Raw genomic sequence first — 19569 nt, 5'->3', positions numbered from 1 at the left:
TAGTTTTTTAAGTAAAAAAAAATATATAAAGACAAGTCTTTATGGGCTTAAGGACTTATTCAATATGTCCAACTTTTGAGTGGTTAAATTGTGAGGTCTCAAATGTGTGTGTGTGTGTGTGTGTGTGTGTGTGTGTGTGCGCTCGCACGCTCGCACGGTGCATTAGTTTCTGGAAATTCGAGATTCAACAGAAACCAACCCAAGATCCCTCCCTGTGATTCCCAGAACCGTTAAATGAAACAATCTGGGCTACGGGGCGGGGACTAAGCCCTCCAAACTGGGTCCAGCGCGAAGCGAGCCTGAGAAAGACAACAGCCCTGTCAGCTGGCTCTGGGCAGGTGGCCAACCAGAACAGCGGGCTCTCGGGTCCCGCGGAGCGAGGAGTCACAGCCTGACCCACACACAGCACGGGGGGAGGATGGGTGTGGTGGGGGGAGAATGGGAAGGGAGGAGGGAGAACAGACAGAGCCAGCACAGTCCTGGCAGCGGAGCGCGTGGTTTCGGGTTACAAGGATGATGGGAACCAGAAGCGATGCAGAAAGACAGAGGGATGGGGATGGTGGGGGCATCGCCCTAATTCCCCCACGCTAAATCTGAAGGTGGATTCCGTCCTTCTGCGCGTTAGGATTCCCAGCCCCTCGCTCCCGGACCCCGCCGCGGTCTGTGTGCCAACAGGCGCGGGGTGGGGACGCGATCGGGGCACCTGTCCCCGCCACTCACGTCTCCGATCTGCAGCTCCACTTCCTCCAGCCGGTCCACCGTTGGGCTCCGGCTCCGAACTGGCCAGTCCAAACTCACTGGGATGCCGGGGGAAGATGTGGAAGAGGAATCAGAAGACGAGGGAGAGAAGGAAGGCGAAGGGGGTTGCGAAGAAACCCGCGCCTCCTCGGGGTCTGCCATGGAGAAGTGCTGGGACGGCCGAATCGGAACTTATCGGAACCGACAACAACCGTCTTTCAACTGCTCGCGCCCTAAGCCCAGAGGCCCCGCCTCCTCTCCCCCGAAATCCCGCCCCGTCTCCTGTGGGCGTCCGCCCAATACCGAAAACGGCATTTTTTCAGGACAGCCTATCAGATACCAGCGGATTCACCGTGGGCAGCTCGCTGCTCCAGCGCAAAGCTCCTGACGGGCTTACCAGGCTCTTCAGCAGAAAACTACAACTCCCGGGATGCCGTGCGCGTTGCTTCGCCTCTCACTGCCTTTGGCTGCGTGCGCGGTGCACCATGGGGCTTGGAAGATGGTCGAGACCGACTCAATCCACCCTCGGAGGCCGCGGGACACGACCCGGAAGCCTCGGCTGGCCATTGCGTCACGCGTGGCGCCGGCGCAGAACGAGAAAGAGGCGGGGACGCCGTGAAGCCTGAGAGGTGGGCTGAGCAGAGAGGCAGGTTTCAGCAGAGCGGTTGGTGCCTCCCGGCAGGTAATGGCGCCCCCCGAGGCCTAGAGGTCCAGCGCCCGCGGCGAGCCACTGGCAGTCCTCCTTCCGCTGGTGTCCGACGAAGAGTCCCGATGACAGTGAACATGTTGGTGCCACTAGCCAAGCTGGCCTGCCCGGGTGAGAGGGCATTTCGGGAGGGGAATTAGCGGGGAAAGGTCGAGTAGTTTAGGGAGAAAGGGTCACAGGTGGGGGCTGTCGACACCTGTCTCCTCCCGCTTCTCCTTCGGTCGCTTTCTGAAGCCAACCTACGACAAAGGTCACGCCGCCTGCACCTGGCGGTGCACCCCGGGATCCTCCGGGCTTGGCCGTCTGCAGCCGGAGAACGGACAACTAGGGGAAAGGTCGCGGGCCGGGGAAACGTCTGCACACGGGCCCCCGGTGGACCGCCGGACCGAATCGTCCCGGATTCTGGCTCGGACCCTTACCCCGAGGCTCAGGTGTTAGCTGTGGCGCTGCTGGAAATGGGTAGAAGAGTATTTGCACGGGTTTTCTCCTGGGTCTCCACCTGAGTTGCGTCTTTGCCGCCAGCCTCACATATGAGTGTTAATCGTGATGGTTAACATTCATATGTGACGCCTAAGCCATCAAATTATTTCGAGCGCCAGGAGTTTTTCTGCATTGTGTAACATTAACTCGAGGGGCTCATCGTGTTGTGGGCGTCCCTGGCACCCCCACGATGATTCGTGAAAATACCACATTGCCTCTCCTGTCACTTTTTTTAAAAAAAGGGTAGAATGATGCACCGGGATGGTGTTTTGATTTGTTTTACTTAACAAAACAAAAAATTCCCCCCAAAAAAGTTCACTACAGGATCCTGAATTCTCTCACATCTGGCTTAATTTTTTTCTAAACTGATTTAAGTTAATTTTCGGATATGGAATAAACAAGTATACCTATTGCAACTTCAAGGATGTTCTTATGTAAATTTCATTAACGTGGGATTCTGTCAAAGTTGGCCATTAGATATTAAATAAGTAAAATTTTGTTTCAAGTTCATTTTACGCATGCATGTATTATTACACTTAATGTGTAGATACATTGTGGGGTTTTTTGTTCTTGTTTTTAATATCAAAGTAGTCAGATGCTGCTATCTGCCCTACTGCCTAATTTAGTTGAAGTTAGAAGTCATTCTTGGGCCAAGTGCTAACATAATTCCACCAAATTTACCATTTCCATTTTCCTTGGATGCTTAAGTCATTGCCATTTCCACAGCCTAGTGTTAGTACTACTGGGCTAACATGTAAATGTTTTAGAGACAAGCACATTTAGAGACAAGCACAAATGCACTGTCAGTGTGACTTTGATAGGGTGATGTTATGAGTTCAATGGACTTTTGAGCTCACTTCTCCACCAAAATTAAGCCAAGGTGCCTAAGTGTACACTTTAAAGTGAAATATCAGATTTGTTTTCAAAAAAGGAGTAAAGGTCATGATTTTTTTTAAACCCCCAGAGGATATCAGACTGCCCAGTTCCAAATACTCTCAAGAAAATCACTAGCTGTATGAGCAACAGAATTACAGTTTTGTCTGATACCAAATCATCAGTTTTCAGGAGCAGATGAAAACTTCTAAACTTTAAACTACAGTAATGCGACACTAAACTAAAACTTAAAATATTCCTATGTCTTTTAATAAAAATGTAAATAATATTCTTAAATGCTCTTTTGAATGATGCTATTACTATATTTGAACTCTGGGACTGAGTTCTATAGTATCTTTATTTGTCTTATGTACTTTTTTAGATTTAGGATATGTGAAGGATTATTTAAGGTTTAAAAAATTATTCCCAATAAAACATTTTTAGTATGCATTTGCAATAGAGAAATTTAGTTTACTTACCAACTTAAGAGTGATTATCAAAAACAGACATTTAGTGTTTGTTTGTTTAATATATTTTTATTGATTTCAGAGAGGAAGGGAGAGGGTGAGACAGATAGAAACATCAATGATGAAAGAGAATCATTGATTGGTTGCCTCCTGCACTCACCTAACTGCACTGACCTGACCAGGAATCCAACCCAGTGACCTCTTGGTTCATAGGTCAATGCTCAACCACTGAGCCACACTGGCTTGGTGAGACTTTTAATGTTTAAAAGACTTTAGAAGTGTCACTCCAAATCTCTTTTCCTTCTGCATTCATGTGCCCTACTACCTAATTTAGTTGGAATAAACAAGGTAGTATTATGATTAAGATTAATCATAATCTTTCATTATTGTCTGATGCCAGGTTTTTACTTCTGTCAAAAAATCATTTTATTGGAGAGCCCTGGCTGGGTGGCTAAGTTAGTTGGAGTGTTGTCCAGTGCACCAAAAGGTTGCAGGTTCAATCACCCCTTTGGGGCGAGTAAGGGAGTCAACCAATTGATCTCTCTCTCTCTCTCTCTTTCTCTCTCAAATCAATAAACATAGCCTCAGGTGAGGATTTTAAAAAATCATTTTATTGCAAGGAGTAAAACATAAAATGTATGAATTCTGCAATTGGGTTTAAAGAATAGAAATAATTATCCTATGCCAGGTTGTCATCTCTCCCTTAATTAGAAAAATAAATAAATAAAACAACTTGTTTCACACAGCTCAGGTTCCATCACTTCAGATATCATTCCAAATCCACTGGAGTCTCAGAACTAGACAGATGATGGAAGGATTGAGACTCAGCTTGGCTGGGATCATCTTAATTTCTTTTTATCTAATGTAAATGTGGATTGTACCTGTCCCAAATATCTCATAAGGTCATGAAGGATGAGATGTGGTATTAAAATTGAAAATTCTCAACTGTTTAGTATGAAACAGTCCATGAAAATGTAAATTTTATTATATACAGGGTGGAACAAAGGTAGGTTTACAATTATGAGTATGTAAAACACAGGTTTTTCTTTTATTATTATTATTTTCCATACGAACAACTGTAAGCCTACTTTTGTCCAACCCTGTATTCCAAATCCATTTTTATAACTAAACACAGTGGATGTGGTTGTTGTTAGTAATTTTATTTGCTTGCAGATAAGGGATTCACATTCAAAGCTCTGTCACCCTGAAGAGAGGCTTAGCTATTGCTTGTGTACGTGATCTGGTTATGTACACTGAACTTTCGTTTATAAAATATGATCACAATATTTGGTTTTATTTCAAAGGTTCTGAAGCAAAAACACCTGGATGGTTGTCTACGACATGTATCTGTAAGAAGATTTGAATCATTTAATCTGTTTTCAGTAATACTTTTTAGTTTACATTAGTGTTCACTTTTTGTTGTGTATACTCTATGGGTTTTGATATGTGTATGTCATGTATCTGCCGTTAATGACATTATCATACAGAATAGTTTCACTGCCTTCCCCCCAAGTTCCCTGCGTTTGACTTATTCATCTCTTCCTTTGTCTCTTTGAACCCTGGCAACCACTGATCTTTTTAATATCTCTATAGTTTTGTCTTTTCCAGAATGTCATGTTGGTTTCTTTCAATATGCATTTGTTTCATCCACATCTTTTCATGGCTAATAGCTTATTGCATTTTAGTAATAAATAATATTTAATTGTACGGATGCACATCATTCTGTTTATTTGTTCACCCATTAAAGGATATCTTCCAAGTTTTGACAATTATGAATAAAGCTGCTGTAAAAATTCATGTGAGGTTTTCTTTTAAGTCATGGATATTTTCTATCTTTTATTATGATGTGAATACTTAACATGAGATGTAACCTCTTGAAAAAATTTTAAATGTATAATATATTATTGTTGGTAGCTCCCTATAATATAAGATGTTCATATCTTTTTTTAAAGATTTTTAATTGATTTTTGGAAAGAGAGAGAGAGAGAGAGAGACATCAATGTGAGAATAACATCAAATCAGCTGCCTCCCTCCTTGCACGCCCCTTACCGGGGATCAGCCCCCAACCCAGGCTTTGGCCCTGACTCAGGAATCAAATCAGCAACCTTCTGGTGCACGGAAGAACATCCAACCTACTGAGCCACTTCAGTCAGGGCTGTTCAGCATCTTTTCATATGCCTGTTTTCCATCTGTACATCTGTATTTCTTTGGTGGGTTGTCAGATCAGATCTTTGGTCCATTTTTTATCTGCAGTGTTTGTTTTTTTATGAGTTCTTTTTATATTTTGGATACCAGCTCTTTATCAGCTACATGTTTTGCAGATATTTTCTTCCACTCTATGAATTATCTTTTCATTCCCTCATGTTGGTTTTTTAATGCTTCTGATTTATAACTCTAGTTTGCCTTTACACAGAGAATGACACTAAAAAAAGCATTAACCTGTTTTATAAAATCATGGCTGAATGTAAATGAGTACTATAATGAAGGAGAGTGTAAAATATTATACCTGTAAATTAGGGTAAGACTGGGGTTTAGCATACAACAAGGAAAAGACAAATACTTAAGGACTATGCTGTCTACTGGTAGCATTCAGACAATTAAGCAAGACATTATGTTTATATCTTTTTTTGTCATTTAAATTTTTAGTCAAATGACGTAATGATTTTTGAGATTTTTACATACCTAGAAAAACCTTCCTAAATCCAAGACTCTAAAAAACAAAACAAAGCAGTGTTTTCCCCATAATCTTTTGTATGTGACTGTAAATGTTCTTTTTTTAATAACAGTGTTATTGAGGTATGTTACATACCACACAGTTCACACTATCTAAAGCAGTGGTTCTCAACCTTCCTAATGCCGCGACCCTTTAATACAGTTTCTCATGTTTTGGTGGCCCCCAACCATAAAATTATTTTCGTTGCTACTTCATAACTGTAATTTTGCTACTGTTATGAATCGTAATATAAATATCTGATATGCAGGATGTATTTTCATTGTTACAAATTGGACATAATTAAAGCATAGTGATTAATCACAAAAAAATATGTAATTATGTATGTGTTTTCCGATGGTCTTAGGCGACCCCTGTGAAAGGGCCGTTTGACCACCAAAGGGGTCGCAACCCACAGGTTGAGAACCGCTGATCTAAAGTTTTAAGTATATTCACCAAGTTGTGCCATACCACAGTGTATTAGAACATTTTCATCACCCCAAATAGAAACCCCATACCCATTAACAGTCACTCCCCAACCCCTCCAGCACCAGACCACTAACCTACTTTCTATCTCTATAAATTGGTCTATTCTGAATATTTCATATACATGGAATATTCATAATATATGTGGGTTTTTTTGTGGCTGACTTTCACTTATGTCTTAAAGGTTCATCCATGCTGTAGCACATATCACTACTTAATTTCTTTTCATTGCTGAATGATATTCCATTTATGGATATATTTTTATTTCTCAATTCACTAATGAACATTTGAGTTGTTTTCACTTTTTGGCTGTTATGAATAATGCAACTATGAACATCTGTGTACAAGTTTTTTGTGTAGACCTATGTTTTTATTTATCTTAAGTACATACTTAGGAGTGAGTCATATGGAAACTCTATGTTTAACATTTTGAGAGACAGAATTTTTTCCAAAGTGGCTGCACCATTTAACATTCCCGTAACAGTATATGAAGGTTCCAATTTCTCCACATGCTCATTATCACTTTTTATTATCTGCCTTATATAAAGTGGTAACTTGTTATAGTTTTTATTTGTATTTCCAGGATGGTTAGTGATGTTGAGCATCTTTTCATGTAATTAACAGCCATTGTATATCTCCTTTGGAGAAATATCTAATTAGATTCTTTGTCTGGTTTTAATTGTTGTTGTTGTTTTGTTAATATTAGAAATGAATTCTTTATATATGCTAGATACAAGTCCCTTATCAGAAATATAATTTGCAAATAGTATTTTCTCCCATTTCATGGGTTATTTTTTTACTTTCTCGATAATATCCTTTGAAACACAAAAGGTTTTCATTTTGATGAAGTACAGCTTATCTATTTTTTCTTTTGTTGCTTTTGTCATTGCTAAGTAACCACTGTTCCAAGGTGACAAAAATATACACCCAGATGTGGGGGTATTTTTTTTAAATTTATAGTTTTAGTTCTTATATTTAGGTCTTTGATCTTTTCCTAGTTACTTTGTATCATCATAATCTTTATTTTTAAATTAAAAAAATAATTTTAGATTTACAGAAGAGTTGAAAAGATAGCACAGAGTTCCCATAAAACCTTTGCCTAGATTAACCTCTTACATGATATAATATAATTATCAAAACTAAAATTAACATTGATACAATACTGTTAAACTACATACTTTATTCAGCTTTCGTTTTTTGTTATAGGATCCAATCCAGGTTACCAGATGCTCTTAGTTGTCTAGTTCCTCGGTCTACTTTAGTGTGACAGTTTCTCTGCCTTTTCTAGTCTTTCATGACCTTGACACTTTTGGAATAGACTGGCCTGGCATTTTGTGGAATGTCCTTCAATCTAAGTTTGTCTGGTGATTTCTCATGACTAGACTGAGGTTATAGATTTGGTGGAAGTGTACCACAAATACGGATTACATTAGAAGTTGTTGCCCAGGAATTGAGAAAGTTCCCACCTAATTGCCTCTCTTTTTCTATGAGGTTTGATATGCTAGATTATCTGCTCCAGGTTAGGGAAGAAGGAGATGGAGTTGAAGGTTTAAGGACAACAGAGGTTTAATAACTTTCTTGCAGATAAATGTTTTCATACTTATGTTTATTTCCATTAAATTCTATTTGCTAACTCAGATTATGTATACATTTTTAGGCTCCGAAAATATTGCCATATATGAGAGCCAATTTAAAAAGAGGCTGATTATAAAACACATTTTTTGCCAGTATTGTTCCAACATAATTATTAATACTAGCCTTTATTACTCTCAAAAGTAGCTAGTTTGGATTATAAATTATATGGTCATCCTATTTATAGGTTAAACTTGACATGAGCTAGATTGAATAAATTGGTTTATTAGCTACTTTAAATATTATAATTTGAAAACATTGCTCTATGAGAAAAAAAGCTAACTGAATTGTTCATCTATGAAAGGGTACAGTCTGTTTTAGTTTATGTCACAACTAATAGTTCTACAGCACAGATCAAACTATTCCCTGAATGTCTGCAGTTTTTATAGGGTCAGAATATAAACAAGTCTCCAAATATAAGGAATCATGTGTAATCATGCAGTTTTAGGTCATGAAGGTACCTTAGACCTGTGACCCTTTACTTTTTTGGATGAGGAAACAAGTAATTTGTTTAAAGTGTTAGAGCGAATTAATGGAAAATTAACCAGAAACCAGCTCTGATCCTCAATCCTAGATTTTTTAAATATATTTTTTCAGTTTACTTCTGAGAAAAGCTAATTGAAAAAATAATAATGTTCATAATTTTTGTGCAGCATATCAGTGCTTTCATGCCTTAAAAATTAAGAAAAATTATCTACCTCTGTGTGCTACAAGATGGGCTTCAAGTTCCGTTGTACCTCGAATTACTACCCACTATACTATTTATCCCCGGGATAAGGACAAACGATGGGAAGGTAGGTAATAATTTGTGTAAAATTGTTGAGACTTTATAGATACTTTGTATCATTTTGTAGAGGGAAATATTTTTCATGGTACTGTAAAAATATCTAATAATACATAGATTTATAAAATCAATTATGTATTATTTAGAAAAACAAATATTTGCTAAATTTATAATAATAAATCTCAAAGCCAAAAGTTCATTTATGGAAGCAAAAATAAAACATGCACTGGAACCAGAAGTAAGAGAACATACAATTAATACAGTAATATCTTTAGTACACTTCTCATGCAAAGGAGAGGGGCAATTTTTGAAAATAATAATGTTTTAGAGCAGCAGTTCTCAACCTTTGGCGGTCGAATGACCCTTTCACAGGGGTCGCCTAAGACCATCCTGCATATCAGATATTTACATTACGATTCATAACAGTAGCAACATTACAGTTATGAAGTAGCAATGAAAATAATTTTATGGTTGGGTCACAAAACGAGGAACTGTATTTAAAGGGCCAGAAGGTTGAGAACCACTCTTCTAGAGCATAGTGGGTATTTATAAGCCACTATGTGATTTTGGCAGGTTATATTCATCCCAGACTTTTTATATACTTCTTAAACTTTTTTCCTCACAGGAGTGAGCATGGAGAGGTTTGCAGAAGAAGCAGATGTAGTAATAGTTGGTGCGGGCCCTGCAGGGCTGTCTGCTGCTGTTCGGCTAAAGCAGTTGGCTGCTCAGCAAGAAAAGGACATCCGTGTGTGTCTAGTGGAGAAAGCTGCTCAAATAGGAGCTCATACTCTCTCAGGGGCTTGCCTTGATCCACGTGCTTTCGAAGAACTGTTCCCAGACTGGAAGGAGAAGGGAGTATGAAAAATTGGTTTTAATGAAAAGTCTAATCTTTATTGAATCTTTATTTCCAAATTACTGGCATAATGGAAACCCTTTTTATGTAAATCTATCTTGTAAAGGATAACTACTGATTTTTTTATTTAAAAGGAGAAAAATAGATAAAATTATGTCATATAATTTTAAGATAACTCATTTTTGTATAATGCCTTTTACATGTTGTATTTATGTACTGGGTTTATGAGAAGGCATTATCTTGAAATCTTTTAATATTTGTACTGAAAAAAAAATACAGCATTTTGATTTTGAGGGCATTTCCTAACTTTCTCCATAAGTGTTTATATCATTGTTCTTAATAAAGTGTTACCTACATTTCCTGCACATTGCAATAGCTAAAGCCAAGGAGGATAATCTGATCTAATTTTCTAAAGCAATGAATCATGGTCACCCACATCTAATCCGAAAAGGCACTGGTATGATATGCAGAGAACCAAGTGTTGGTTTTACTGCTCTTATAATTGTATGACTTGGTTAAAATTTTATACTCTATATATTTCAGTTTTTTCTTATGTGAGATGGGTTATATTATATATATTCTACCTTTAAGGTTAGAATATTTAGTATCTGTGAATATGCTTTGTAAAGGTAAAACATTGTATAAATATTTCTGTATTTTTTTCCATGTGGAGTAAGCTAAATTCCCAAAATTTAACTTCTGCTGTTCTTTCTAAAATATCAAGCTCCTTTAAAGTAGAAATACTTTAATTATGCCTAATTAACTTTCTCTTTTCAACATTATATCAGATACAGATATTAATGAATGATTATTGACAAATATCAATTCTAATAGAAAAAGTTTTTCACATCAAAGTCCTATATATCTAGGCAGAAACAATCTATTGTATACATGTTAATTATCTTTTTCCAAAGGAAAAGTAAAATTTGTCTTATGTTTTCATCAAGCAGGAAATTACAACTTGGAGCAAGCTCCTAGGCTAAACTCCCAGAGACAGGGAGACAGGAAGCCATCCTCCTTGATGTTCACATTTCACAGATGTCTCCAAGGTCCCCAAGAAAGACATTCCTGGGATGCAAAACTGGCTTATTTAAGTTTTAAAAAGATCCCCATACATCTCAAAGAGACAAAGACAGTCCAAATTTTCTAAAGAAAATGAAAGAAAATTGAGGAGGGTAGTTCCCTTTTTAAATTTTTATTTATATATATTTTATTGTTGACAGTTGAACGCCTTCCACCCAGCCCCTGCTTCACCCCATGCCTTCACCACACTATTATCTGTGTCCATGTGCTCTGCATATATGTATATAAGTTCTTTGGTTATTTGCATCTCCCGAGCCACCTCCCCTCTAAGATCTCTCAGTCTGTTCCATGCATTCATGCCTCTGGACCTATTTTGTTCATTACTTTATTATGTTCATTAGATTCTACATATAATTGAGATCATGTGGTCTTTGTCTTTCCTCTGACTGGCTTATTTCACTTAGCATAATATTCTCAAGGTCCATCCATGCTGTCTCCTTACTTTTTGTTTTTTATCTGTATTTACCCTTACAAATATGAACTAAAACTTTCCTTTCTTAACATATTTTATTTCTAGGCTCCCCTTAACACTCCTGTAACAGAAGACAGGTTTGCAATTTTAACACAGAAATATAGAATCCCTGTGCCAATTCTTCCAGGTAAGATATGATAAATAATCACAGAATGATAGAATTCCACAACGGGAAGGAACTACATTTCATCTGGTGAAATTCCGTCCTTTTATAGATGAGAAAGCTGAGGCCCGAGATTTGTAGGCTTTACCCAGAGTTATACAGCTAGCTTATGGGGAAGCGGGATTGGGACCCAGTTATTTTGTCTTCCAGCCTAGAAGAATCGAGTTAGTCTTGAAAGCCAACCAGGAATTTTTAATTGAATGCTGTAATATTGTTTTTAATTTAATAGAGTTCTAGATCAAAATTATAGAAATTAAAATTGTGACCATAAAAGACTGTGTATGTTTATGCAGAAATTATACATTGATTTGAATTTTTAAATTAAGTATTTATGTTTTTTAGTTTTATCAATAAAAAGTCAGATTTATAAAGTAAGCATTTATTTGTAGGTCTTCCAATGAATAATCATGGCAATTACATTGTGCGCTTGGGACATTTAGTAAGCTGGATGGGAGAACAAGCAGAAGCCCTTGGTGTTGAAGTGTACCCTGGTTATGCTGCTGCTGAGGTTTGTATAGTGTTGTTTTGTGTTTAATATTTATAGGAAGTGATGTTTTCTTTAGAATAAAAAAAGAATGGTACAGAGATAAAGAAATAAAAGGAAAAGCCATATGATTTTAGAATTGCAAAATTAGAAGCAATCTTAAAAAGATCTAATCCAAAGAGTACTTGAATTCCTTATACCCACATCAAATGATGGTCCAACTTATGATTGAATCCCATCAGGGATGAAAAGACCTCTAAATTTTCATTTGGTAATGGATTATTGGTAATGCACTCTTTCTCATATTGAATAGAAATTTATATTTTATATTATATAGAACAAATCTATGCCCTCTTCCAATTGGAAAGAAACCTTTCATTTATAATTATGCCCTGCTCTTTCTTCTTCCTTAACTTTACTCTTGTGGTTTTTCTTTCCCAGCTTAAACATTCTCAGTTCTTTCAGTTGTGTTAATTATTTGAGTTCCTTCAGTATTCTCATTGCCCTCCTCTGAATACATTTCCCTTTTATTTTCTTATAAGGTGGCACCCAGAATGCATACACTACTTCAAGCCTAGTGTCGAGTAGCGCCATTACCTTCTTCATTCTAAAAAATGTTATTCTGTTAATTCTCTCAAAATAACTCTTTTGGCAACCATATCATACTGTTGATATTCACTAAGTACTATTGGGGAAATTATTAAAAACAAAATCTTCACCCTAGCTGGTTTGGCTCAGTGGATAGAGTATCAGACTGCTGACTGCAAGGTCAGGGTTCGATTCTGGTCAAGGACACATGCCTGGGTTGCGGGCTTGATCCCTAGAAGGGACGTGTAGGAGGCAGTCGATCAGTGATTCTCTTTCATTGTTGATGTTTCTATCTATCTCTCTCCTCTCCTTTTCTCTCTGAAATTAATAAAAATATATTTTTAAAAAATAAATAAAATAAAATGATTCACATATATCTCAGAGAATGAGTTTACAGTTAAGTTTTCTAACAGATTTGCTGAAAGAATCTCTTATTTTTGAGCCAGGGAAAATTCAAAATAATTTTGTATCTTTACCTTTACAGTGTGTAAGTCAAATGAAAACTCTTAGGTCCCTGTATTATACTTGCTGTTACTAATTTGTTTTTCCAGCCCATACATATGCATTTTGTATTTTGGGCCCAAGGTTGGAGCTTTACATTTCTCCTGGTTAAAATGTTCTTGAGATTCATGTCAAAATCACAAATAGGTGGTGTGTAGAATCCATGATTTTTACGTTTAGAGTACATACACACTCAAGTCTCTAGTACCTCCTCTTTTTCTTACTTCCTTAAAGATCATCTATAACAGTGGTTCTCAACCTTCTGGCCCTTTAAATACAGTTCCTCATGTTGTGACCCAACCATAAAATTATTTTCGTTGCTACTTCATAACTGTAATGTTGCTACTGTTAGGAATCGTAATATAAATATCTGATATGCAGGATGGTCATAGGCGACCCCTGTGAAAGGGTCATTCAACCGCCAAAGGGGTCGTGACCCACAGGTTGAGAACCGCTGATTTATAATAATAAAAGCATAATATGCAAATTGACCGAACGGCCAAACAGCAGAATGACTGTCCAGATGACCACGCTATGACACCCACTGGCACCAGGCCAGCCAAGGCGGGTGCTATGCGATTTGTCAGGGGGGCCCTGCCATCACCCCATGATCACCCCACAGAGGGAAGCCCAGGCCACCAGCCGGTGGGGTGATCAATCGGGAGGCTCCATGATCGCCCCAAAGAGGGAGGCCCAGGCTACCCCATGGTGGCTCTGTGGTGGGTGGGCAGGGCCTACCACTTTGGAGTGATCCATCGCAGGGCTCCCAGACTGTGAGAGGGCGCAAGCTGGGCTGAGGGACACCCTGCCCCCAAATGCACAAATTTCATGCACTGGGCCTCTAGTTATCAATAGGATATCAGTTTTTTGGGCTCTGAGCCAGACTTCAGTTCTAGTTCATAGCTATATTCTACTGTTAATTCATTTTCAAGGTATCAAGTAAAATGTTTTTTTCTTTCTTTTTATTTCCATTGCTGCAAATCCTTATTTTACCTTTCCACTCCTGTGCCCTTTGTTATGTGCTTCTAATGTACATTTTGTACTTTCCTATCCAAAGAGCATTTTCCTCCAGAGAGGAAACAGAAGCAGAAAAACCTATTTCTCATCCTCAGAAGTATACTTTTGACCAGTTTTTCCCCTTTCTTCTTGCTCCAGAAATAAACTTAAATCAGCTTTGGGCTGTTGTCAACCTGTTTTGTTTTGTTGTTATGTTTTCATTTAGGTTTTTTTTGCGGGGGTGGAGGGGGAGGGAGTCTTCATTCACTTGGGACAGAAGCTTTCCTGACACTTCACTTTCCATCCATGCTGATGGTCTTCATTTGTTACAGGCCTTGGCTTCTGGCTCTGTACATGTTTTTGATATTGGAACTCTTCAAACAGCTTTTGGTTTCATCTTACTGATGTTTTAGTGAGCTCTCTGGTAGCTTCCCCAATTTTCTTCCTGATCAAGGTGGCGGCATTTCTTTCATTTCCAGCTGTTTGAGCTGTGTTCTTTCATACTCTAAAAGGCAGTATTTTAAGAACATGTTTTTCCTTTTGCCTGGATGTTTTAAAGCCTGTATTTCTATAATCTAGAGAACATGTTCACTTTCTAAAAAAATCTAAGGCTGTTTATTGTTTCTTTTCTAGGTCATTTTGAATCCTAAGGTGATAATGAAATATGTTTTCATTTTAGGTCCTTTTTCATGAAGATGGTAGTATAAAAGGAATTGCCACTAATGATGTAGGCATACAAAAGGATGGTGCACCAAAGGTAAATGTTTTAATAATTATGTGCTTAACAAATTGGCAAATTTAAAAAAAGAGTCAATTTAAACTTAATAATTTAGTCTTGCTACAAACTGCATGTTAAGTGTATGTTAGAATTATTAACTTGGAATTTTTCTCACATTAAAAATATATAAAGGCGTCTTTGAATTAAACATCTTTTAATAAATAGATAAAACATGTTTAAGAATAATTTTTTAAAAGATCAAAATATGCTCTCGCTGGTGTGGCTCAGTTGGTTGGATATTATCCCTGCACCAAGAGGTCATTGGTATGTTTCCCGGTCAGGGCACATGCCCGGGTTGCAGGCTCTATTCCCAGTGGGGAGCTTGCAGGAGGCAGCTGATAGATATTTCTCTCTCTCCTTCCCTCTTTCTAAAAATCAAGAAGAAAACCTATGAAAAAGATAATTTTTAATTTTTAAATCTAAGAGACTGTTTCCAATATATAGGGTAGGGTCCCTAGGCCTGGCCAGCAATCAGGGCCATCTATGGGGCAATGCCAGGAGCCAGTCCATCCTTGCTGCTTGACACAGTCGCTGCAGGGAAGAAACATCTGCACAGCATATGTTTCAAGGGACCTGGCGTATATGGCATACTGTTCTTAATATGTTTGCTCCCCTTCTAGGCGCTATGTGTTTTAACCAAGGTCACCTCTCCGAGAAAGGTTGTTTCCCCAGGTAGGTGGCAAGAGAACCTGACTAGAACCTGGTGACTGAACCTGGCTGGAGAACCTAGCGAGGGAACATGGCAACAGAACCTGGCTGGAGATCCTAACCAGAACTTCGCTGGAGATCCTAGACAGAACTTGGCTGGAGAGTGTGGCTAGAGATCCTGGCAAGGCTGCTAATCAACTGAACGCTGTCTCCGTGTCATTCCTTCTTCTCCAACTCTGTACACACCTTTGGGGACCCCTGGACCTGCTGGGGCTGGACCACAGCAGGGCAACCAGCAGGCAGGGCATTCAGGGGCCCCTGCTCGCACCTGCCTTGGCTGGCAGCCTGGTGCGGGCAGCTCACCAGCCCTGCCCTCTGTGGGGTGACCAGCGGGTGGGGTAATCAGGGGGCCCTCACTGGCACCTGCCTTGGCTAGTGGCCTAGCGCTGCCCGCTAGCCGGCTGGCCCTGCTCTCGATCACTGCCGCCAGTCGCCTTCCTCTCGGGGGCATACACCCATCACCTCCTGGTCAGGGGCAGCTCCTGCATTGAGCATCTGCCCCCTGATGGTCAGTGCGCATCATAGCGACTGGTCGTTCCGCCCATCGTTCTGCCATTCATGATTTGCATATTAGGATTTTATTGTATAGGACATTTTTAAATATATTTTTATTGGTTTCGGAGAGGAAGGAAGTGAGAGAGAGAGATAGAAACATCAATGCTGAGAGAAAATCTTTGATTGGCTGCCTCCTGTACACTCCACACTGGGGATCAAGCCCACAACTTAGACATGAGCCCTGACCAGGAATCGAATCATGACTTCCTGGTTCATAGGTCGAAGCTCAACTACTGAGCCATGCCAGTGGGGCTATATTTTATTTTTTAGAAATGTTTATATTTAATATTACAACAAAACTGAAGCACACAAATTCTGTCATCTGATATTTCATTTTTTGTGTGTTCTCATATTTGTTCTGATATATATTTTTGTGTTCTGTGCTCTGTATTTGTAAAATATTATATTTTAGATATTGTATTCATATAGACAACTACAGTGGAGTCTTAACCATTTGAACTCCAAAATCTCAGTTTTTAAAATAGATCTTTTAATACCACAAGTTTAGAGCAAGAAGACCAAGAATTCTGGTTACTCTGCTGTTCCATTCTCTGTTTAACCCACTGTAGTTAGGCTCCCTTCCCCACCATTTCTGTTTTCTCTTACTTGACCTCCTTACTAGGCAGCACTGATACAAATAACTTCTTCCTTGTTGAAACACTTTCTTGACTTGGCTTTTAACATCACCTTCTCTTGGCTTTCCTTGTTTCACTGGCCCCTCCTCCTGTCACCTTGCTTATCTTCTTCCTGTTCTCTAAATTTGGAGGCTCTGGGGCTCAGTGTTGGGTCCTCTTTCTACATTTTCTCCATGGTGACTGTATCCAGTCACATGGTTTTAACTACCTTTTCTGACTCCCAGAATCATATGTTCACCTGCTTATTCAGTACTTCTCCAAAGTCTAGTAAGCATCTTATTATAAGAATTCTAACTTGGACATTTTTAAGTTTCAGAGGTTAAGTAGTTTACCCAATGTCAGACAGCTATTAAGTAGTCAGGCTGAGGTTTGCTTATAGGCACTGTGGCTCCAACACTAAGGGACACATTTCCTCTAAGACGAAGCAGAAACATACTAAGTAATGTTTTAGTTTATTAAAATCAAATTGTTTTATAATTGGTACCTACTGGGAAACTGAATGTCCATCTGAAAGCAAATAGAATTGGACCTTCATTTTTTAAAAATTCTAATGATTTCTTAAAACAGTGAAAAAGCCCGGCTAGTGAGGCTCAGTGGTTGAGTGTCGATCTTTGAACCAAGAGGTCAAGGTTCCATTCCCACCCATCATGGCACATGCCTGGGTCGTAGGCTTGCATCCCCCAGTGTGAGGCATGCAGGAGGCAGCCAATCAATGATTTTCTGTCATCATTGATGTTTCTATCTCTTCTTCTCCCTTCCTCTCTGAAATCAATAAAAAATATATTTTAAAAAATAAATTAAAAACACAGTAAAAAAAATGAGAAAGAACCCTAGATTATCATTACAACCTAGGGGTAGGATAAACCATGCTATAGCACAGGGTTGGGGTACCTTTTTCTGCCAAGGGCCATTTGGATATTTATAACATCATTCGTGGGCCACCCAAAATTATCAATTTTAAAATGCCTGCTATATTTGGTCAAACATTTAATTAAATCATCCCTAATGTCTTGGCAAAGCCAGACCAAAAGATTTCCCAGCATTTTACGGCCTGTGGGCCAGACGTTCCCCACCCCTGATAGTGACAAAAAATTAAAAACTTACAAGAGACAAACCTTTTTGAACTATATAAAATGTAAACACTTATGTATATCAAAAGATACTGTGAAGTCTGTGGATAAACAGTAAATTGGTGGGAGGAATAGCAAAGAGCACTTATATATATTGACAAGAAAAAAGACAACACATTTTACAATAGCTAAGATTTGGAAACAGCCTAAGTGCGCATCAGCAGATGAGTGGATTAAAAAACTGTGGTACAAAACTGTGGAATACTATGTTGCTATAAAAATGAAAGAACTCTTACCATTCGCAGCAGCATGGATGGACATGGAGAGCACTATGCTAAGCGAAATAAGCCAGTCAGAGAAAGATAAATATTACGTGATCTCACTCATTTGTGGAATATAATAAACAACATAAACTGATGAACAAAAGTAGGTCCAGAGACATAGAAGCATCAAACAGACCATCAAACCTCAGAGGGAAGGCAGGGAAGGGTGTAAGAAGGGGGGTAAGTGATCCACCAAAGGACTTGTATGCATGCAGATAAGCATAACCAATGGCTACAGACAGTAAGCAGGTAAGAGCATGTGCTTGGGGGTGGGGGCAGCTGGGGAGAGTTCAATGAGGGGGAAAGGAGACATATGTAATACTTTCAATAATAAAAAATTTCAATTAAAAAAAATAGTCACAGGGATGTAAATACAGCATAGGGGATATAGTAAATAATCCTATATAATAAAAGGTTAATATGCTAAGTGTCTGGTTAACTGTTCAACCAATCAAAGTGTAATATGCTAATGATATACTAAGGCTGCTCAACTGCTTGCTATGACATGCACTGACCACCAGGGGCAGACACTCCAACCAGCAGGTTAGCTTGCTGCTGGGGTCCAGCCGATCATGACTGAGCGAGATGGGCTGAACACGCCCTGGAGCCCTCACGCCATCACTTCGCTGCTTGCCAACCTCCCACATCCCTCCCCAGCCCCAGTCATGCATTGGTGAGATCTCTTGGCCTGGCCTGCATTTTCTCGCAATCCGGGATCCCTTGGGGGATGTCGGAAAGCCAGTTTCTGCCAGATCCCACAGGCCAGGCCCAGGGACCCCACTGGGGCATGGTTTTGTGCACCGGGCCTCTAGTCTGTGTGTGTGTGTGTGTGTGTGTGTGTGTGTTTGTTTGTTTATTTATTTATTTATTTATTTATTTATATACATATATATGCGCCAAGTGACCAGAACGACCTGTCACTATGACACACACTGTGCAGCCAACCGCCCACGGCCTCTTCCCCCGCCCTGCCAATCCTGCCCTGATCAGCCCCAATTGGGGCAGGCTGGCCAAACCCCACCTGTGCACAAATTCATGCACCAGACCTCTAGTATTATAACTATGTATGGTACAAGTGGGTACTTGAAATATCTGGGATCACTTTGTAAAGTATATGATTGTCTAACAACTATTCTATACACTTCTAATACAAAAAAATGTTGAATATAACTAGTTAAAAAATAAAATTTAGAAGAAACCAAGATGGCAGCATAGGTAAACACTGGAAATTGCTGCCTCGCACAACCACTTCAAAAATACAACTAAAAGACAAAAAGGACATCATCCAGAACCACAGGAAGGCTGCTGAGTAAAAATTTCTACAACTAGAAGGAAAGAGAAAAGCACACTGAGACTCAGAGGAGGTGCAGAAGCAAAGTGCTGAGAAACAGAGGCTCGCAGAAAGGGCTGGCAACTGAGGACACGGTTGTCTTTTTCAATCGGGAGGGAGGAATAAGCTCCCAATTGCTCTGCACTCCAGTTCT

At 39.3% G+C, this 19569-nt stretch overlaps 2 protein-coding genes across 2 annotated transcripts in view; one reads left to right on the top strand and one right to left on the bottom strand.

The window, feature by feature from the left end:
- LOC102764392 (chromosome unknown open reading frame, human C4orf46) overlaps positions 1–1156 on the bottom strand; it is a 3103-nt gene extending 1947 nt beyond the window's left edge. Inside the window, exon 1 of the mRNA XM_006752663.2 lies at positions 721–1156. Coding sequence (XP_006752726.1) covers positions 721–900 — 180 coding nt within the window. The 5' untranslated portion in view covers positions 901–1156. The remainder of the gene's footprint in view (positions 1–720) is intronic.
- A 113-nt stretch (positions 1157–1269) lies between these two features.
- ETFDH (electron transfer flavoprotein dehydrogenase) overlaps positions 1270–19569 on the top strand; it is a 31617-nt gene continuing 13317 nt past the window's right edge. The window contains exons 1-6 of the mRNA XM_006752662.2: positions 1270–1555; positions 8746–8886; positions 9502–9731; positions 11330–11411; positions 11837–11955; positions 14696–14773. Of these exons, the coding sequence (XP_006752725.1) occupies positions 1510–1555; positions 8746–8886; positions 9502–9731; positions 11330–11411; positions 11837–11955; positions 14696–14773 (696 nt within the window). The 5' untranslated portion in view covers positions 1270–1509. The remainder of the gene's footprint in view (positions 1556–8745; positions 8887–9501; positions 9732–11329; positions 11412–11836; positions 11956–14695; positions 14774–19569) is intronic.

Source organism: Myotis davidii, unplaced genomic scaffold (genome assembly GCF_000327345.1).
Source record: "Myotis davidii unplaced genomic scaffold, ASM32734v1 scaffold50, whole genome shotgun sequence".
Lineage (NCBI taxonomy): Eukaryota > Metazoa > Chordata > Mammalia > Chiroptera > Vespertilionidae > Myotis > Myotis davidii.
Note: the sequence above shows the minus strand (reverse complement) of the source record. Positions and strands in the feature narration are given on the sequence as shown.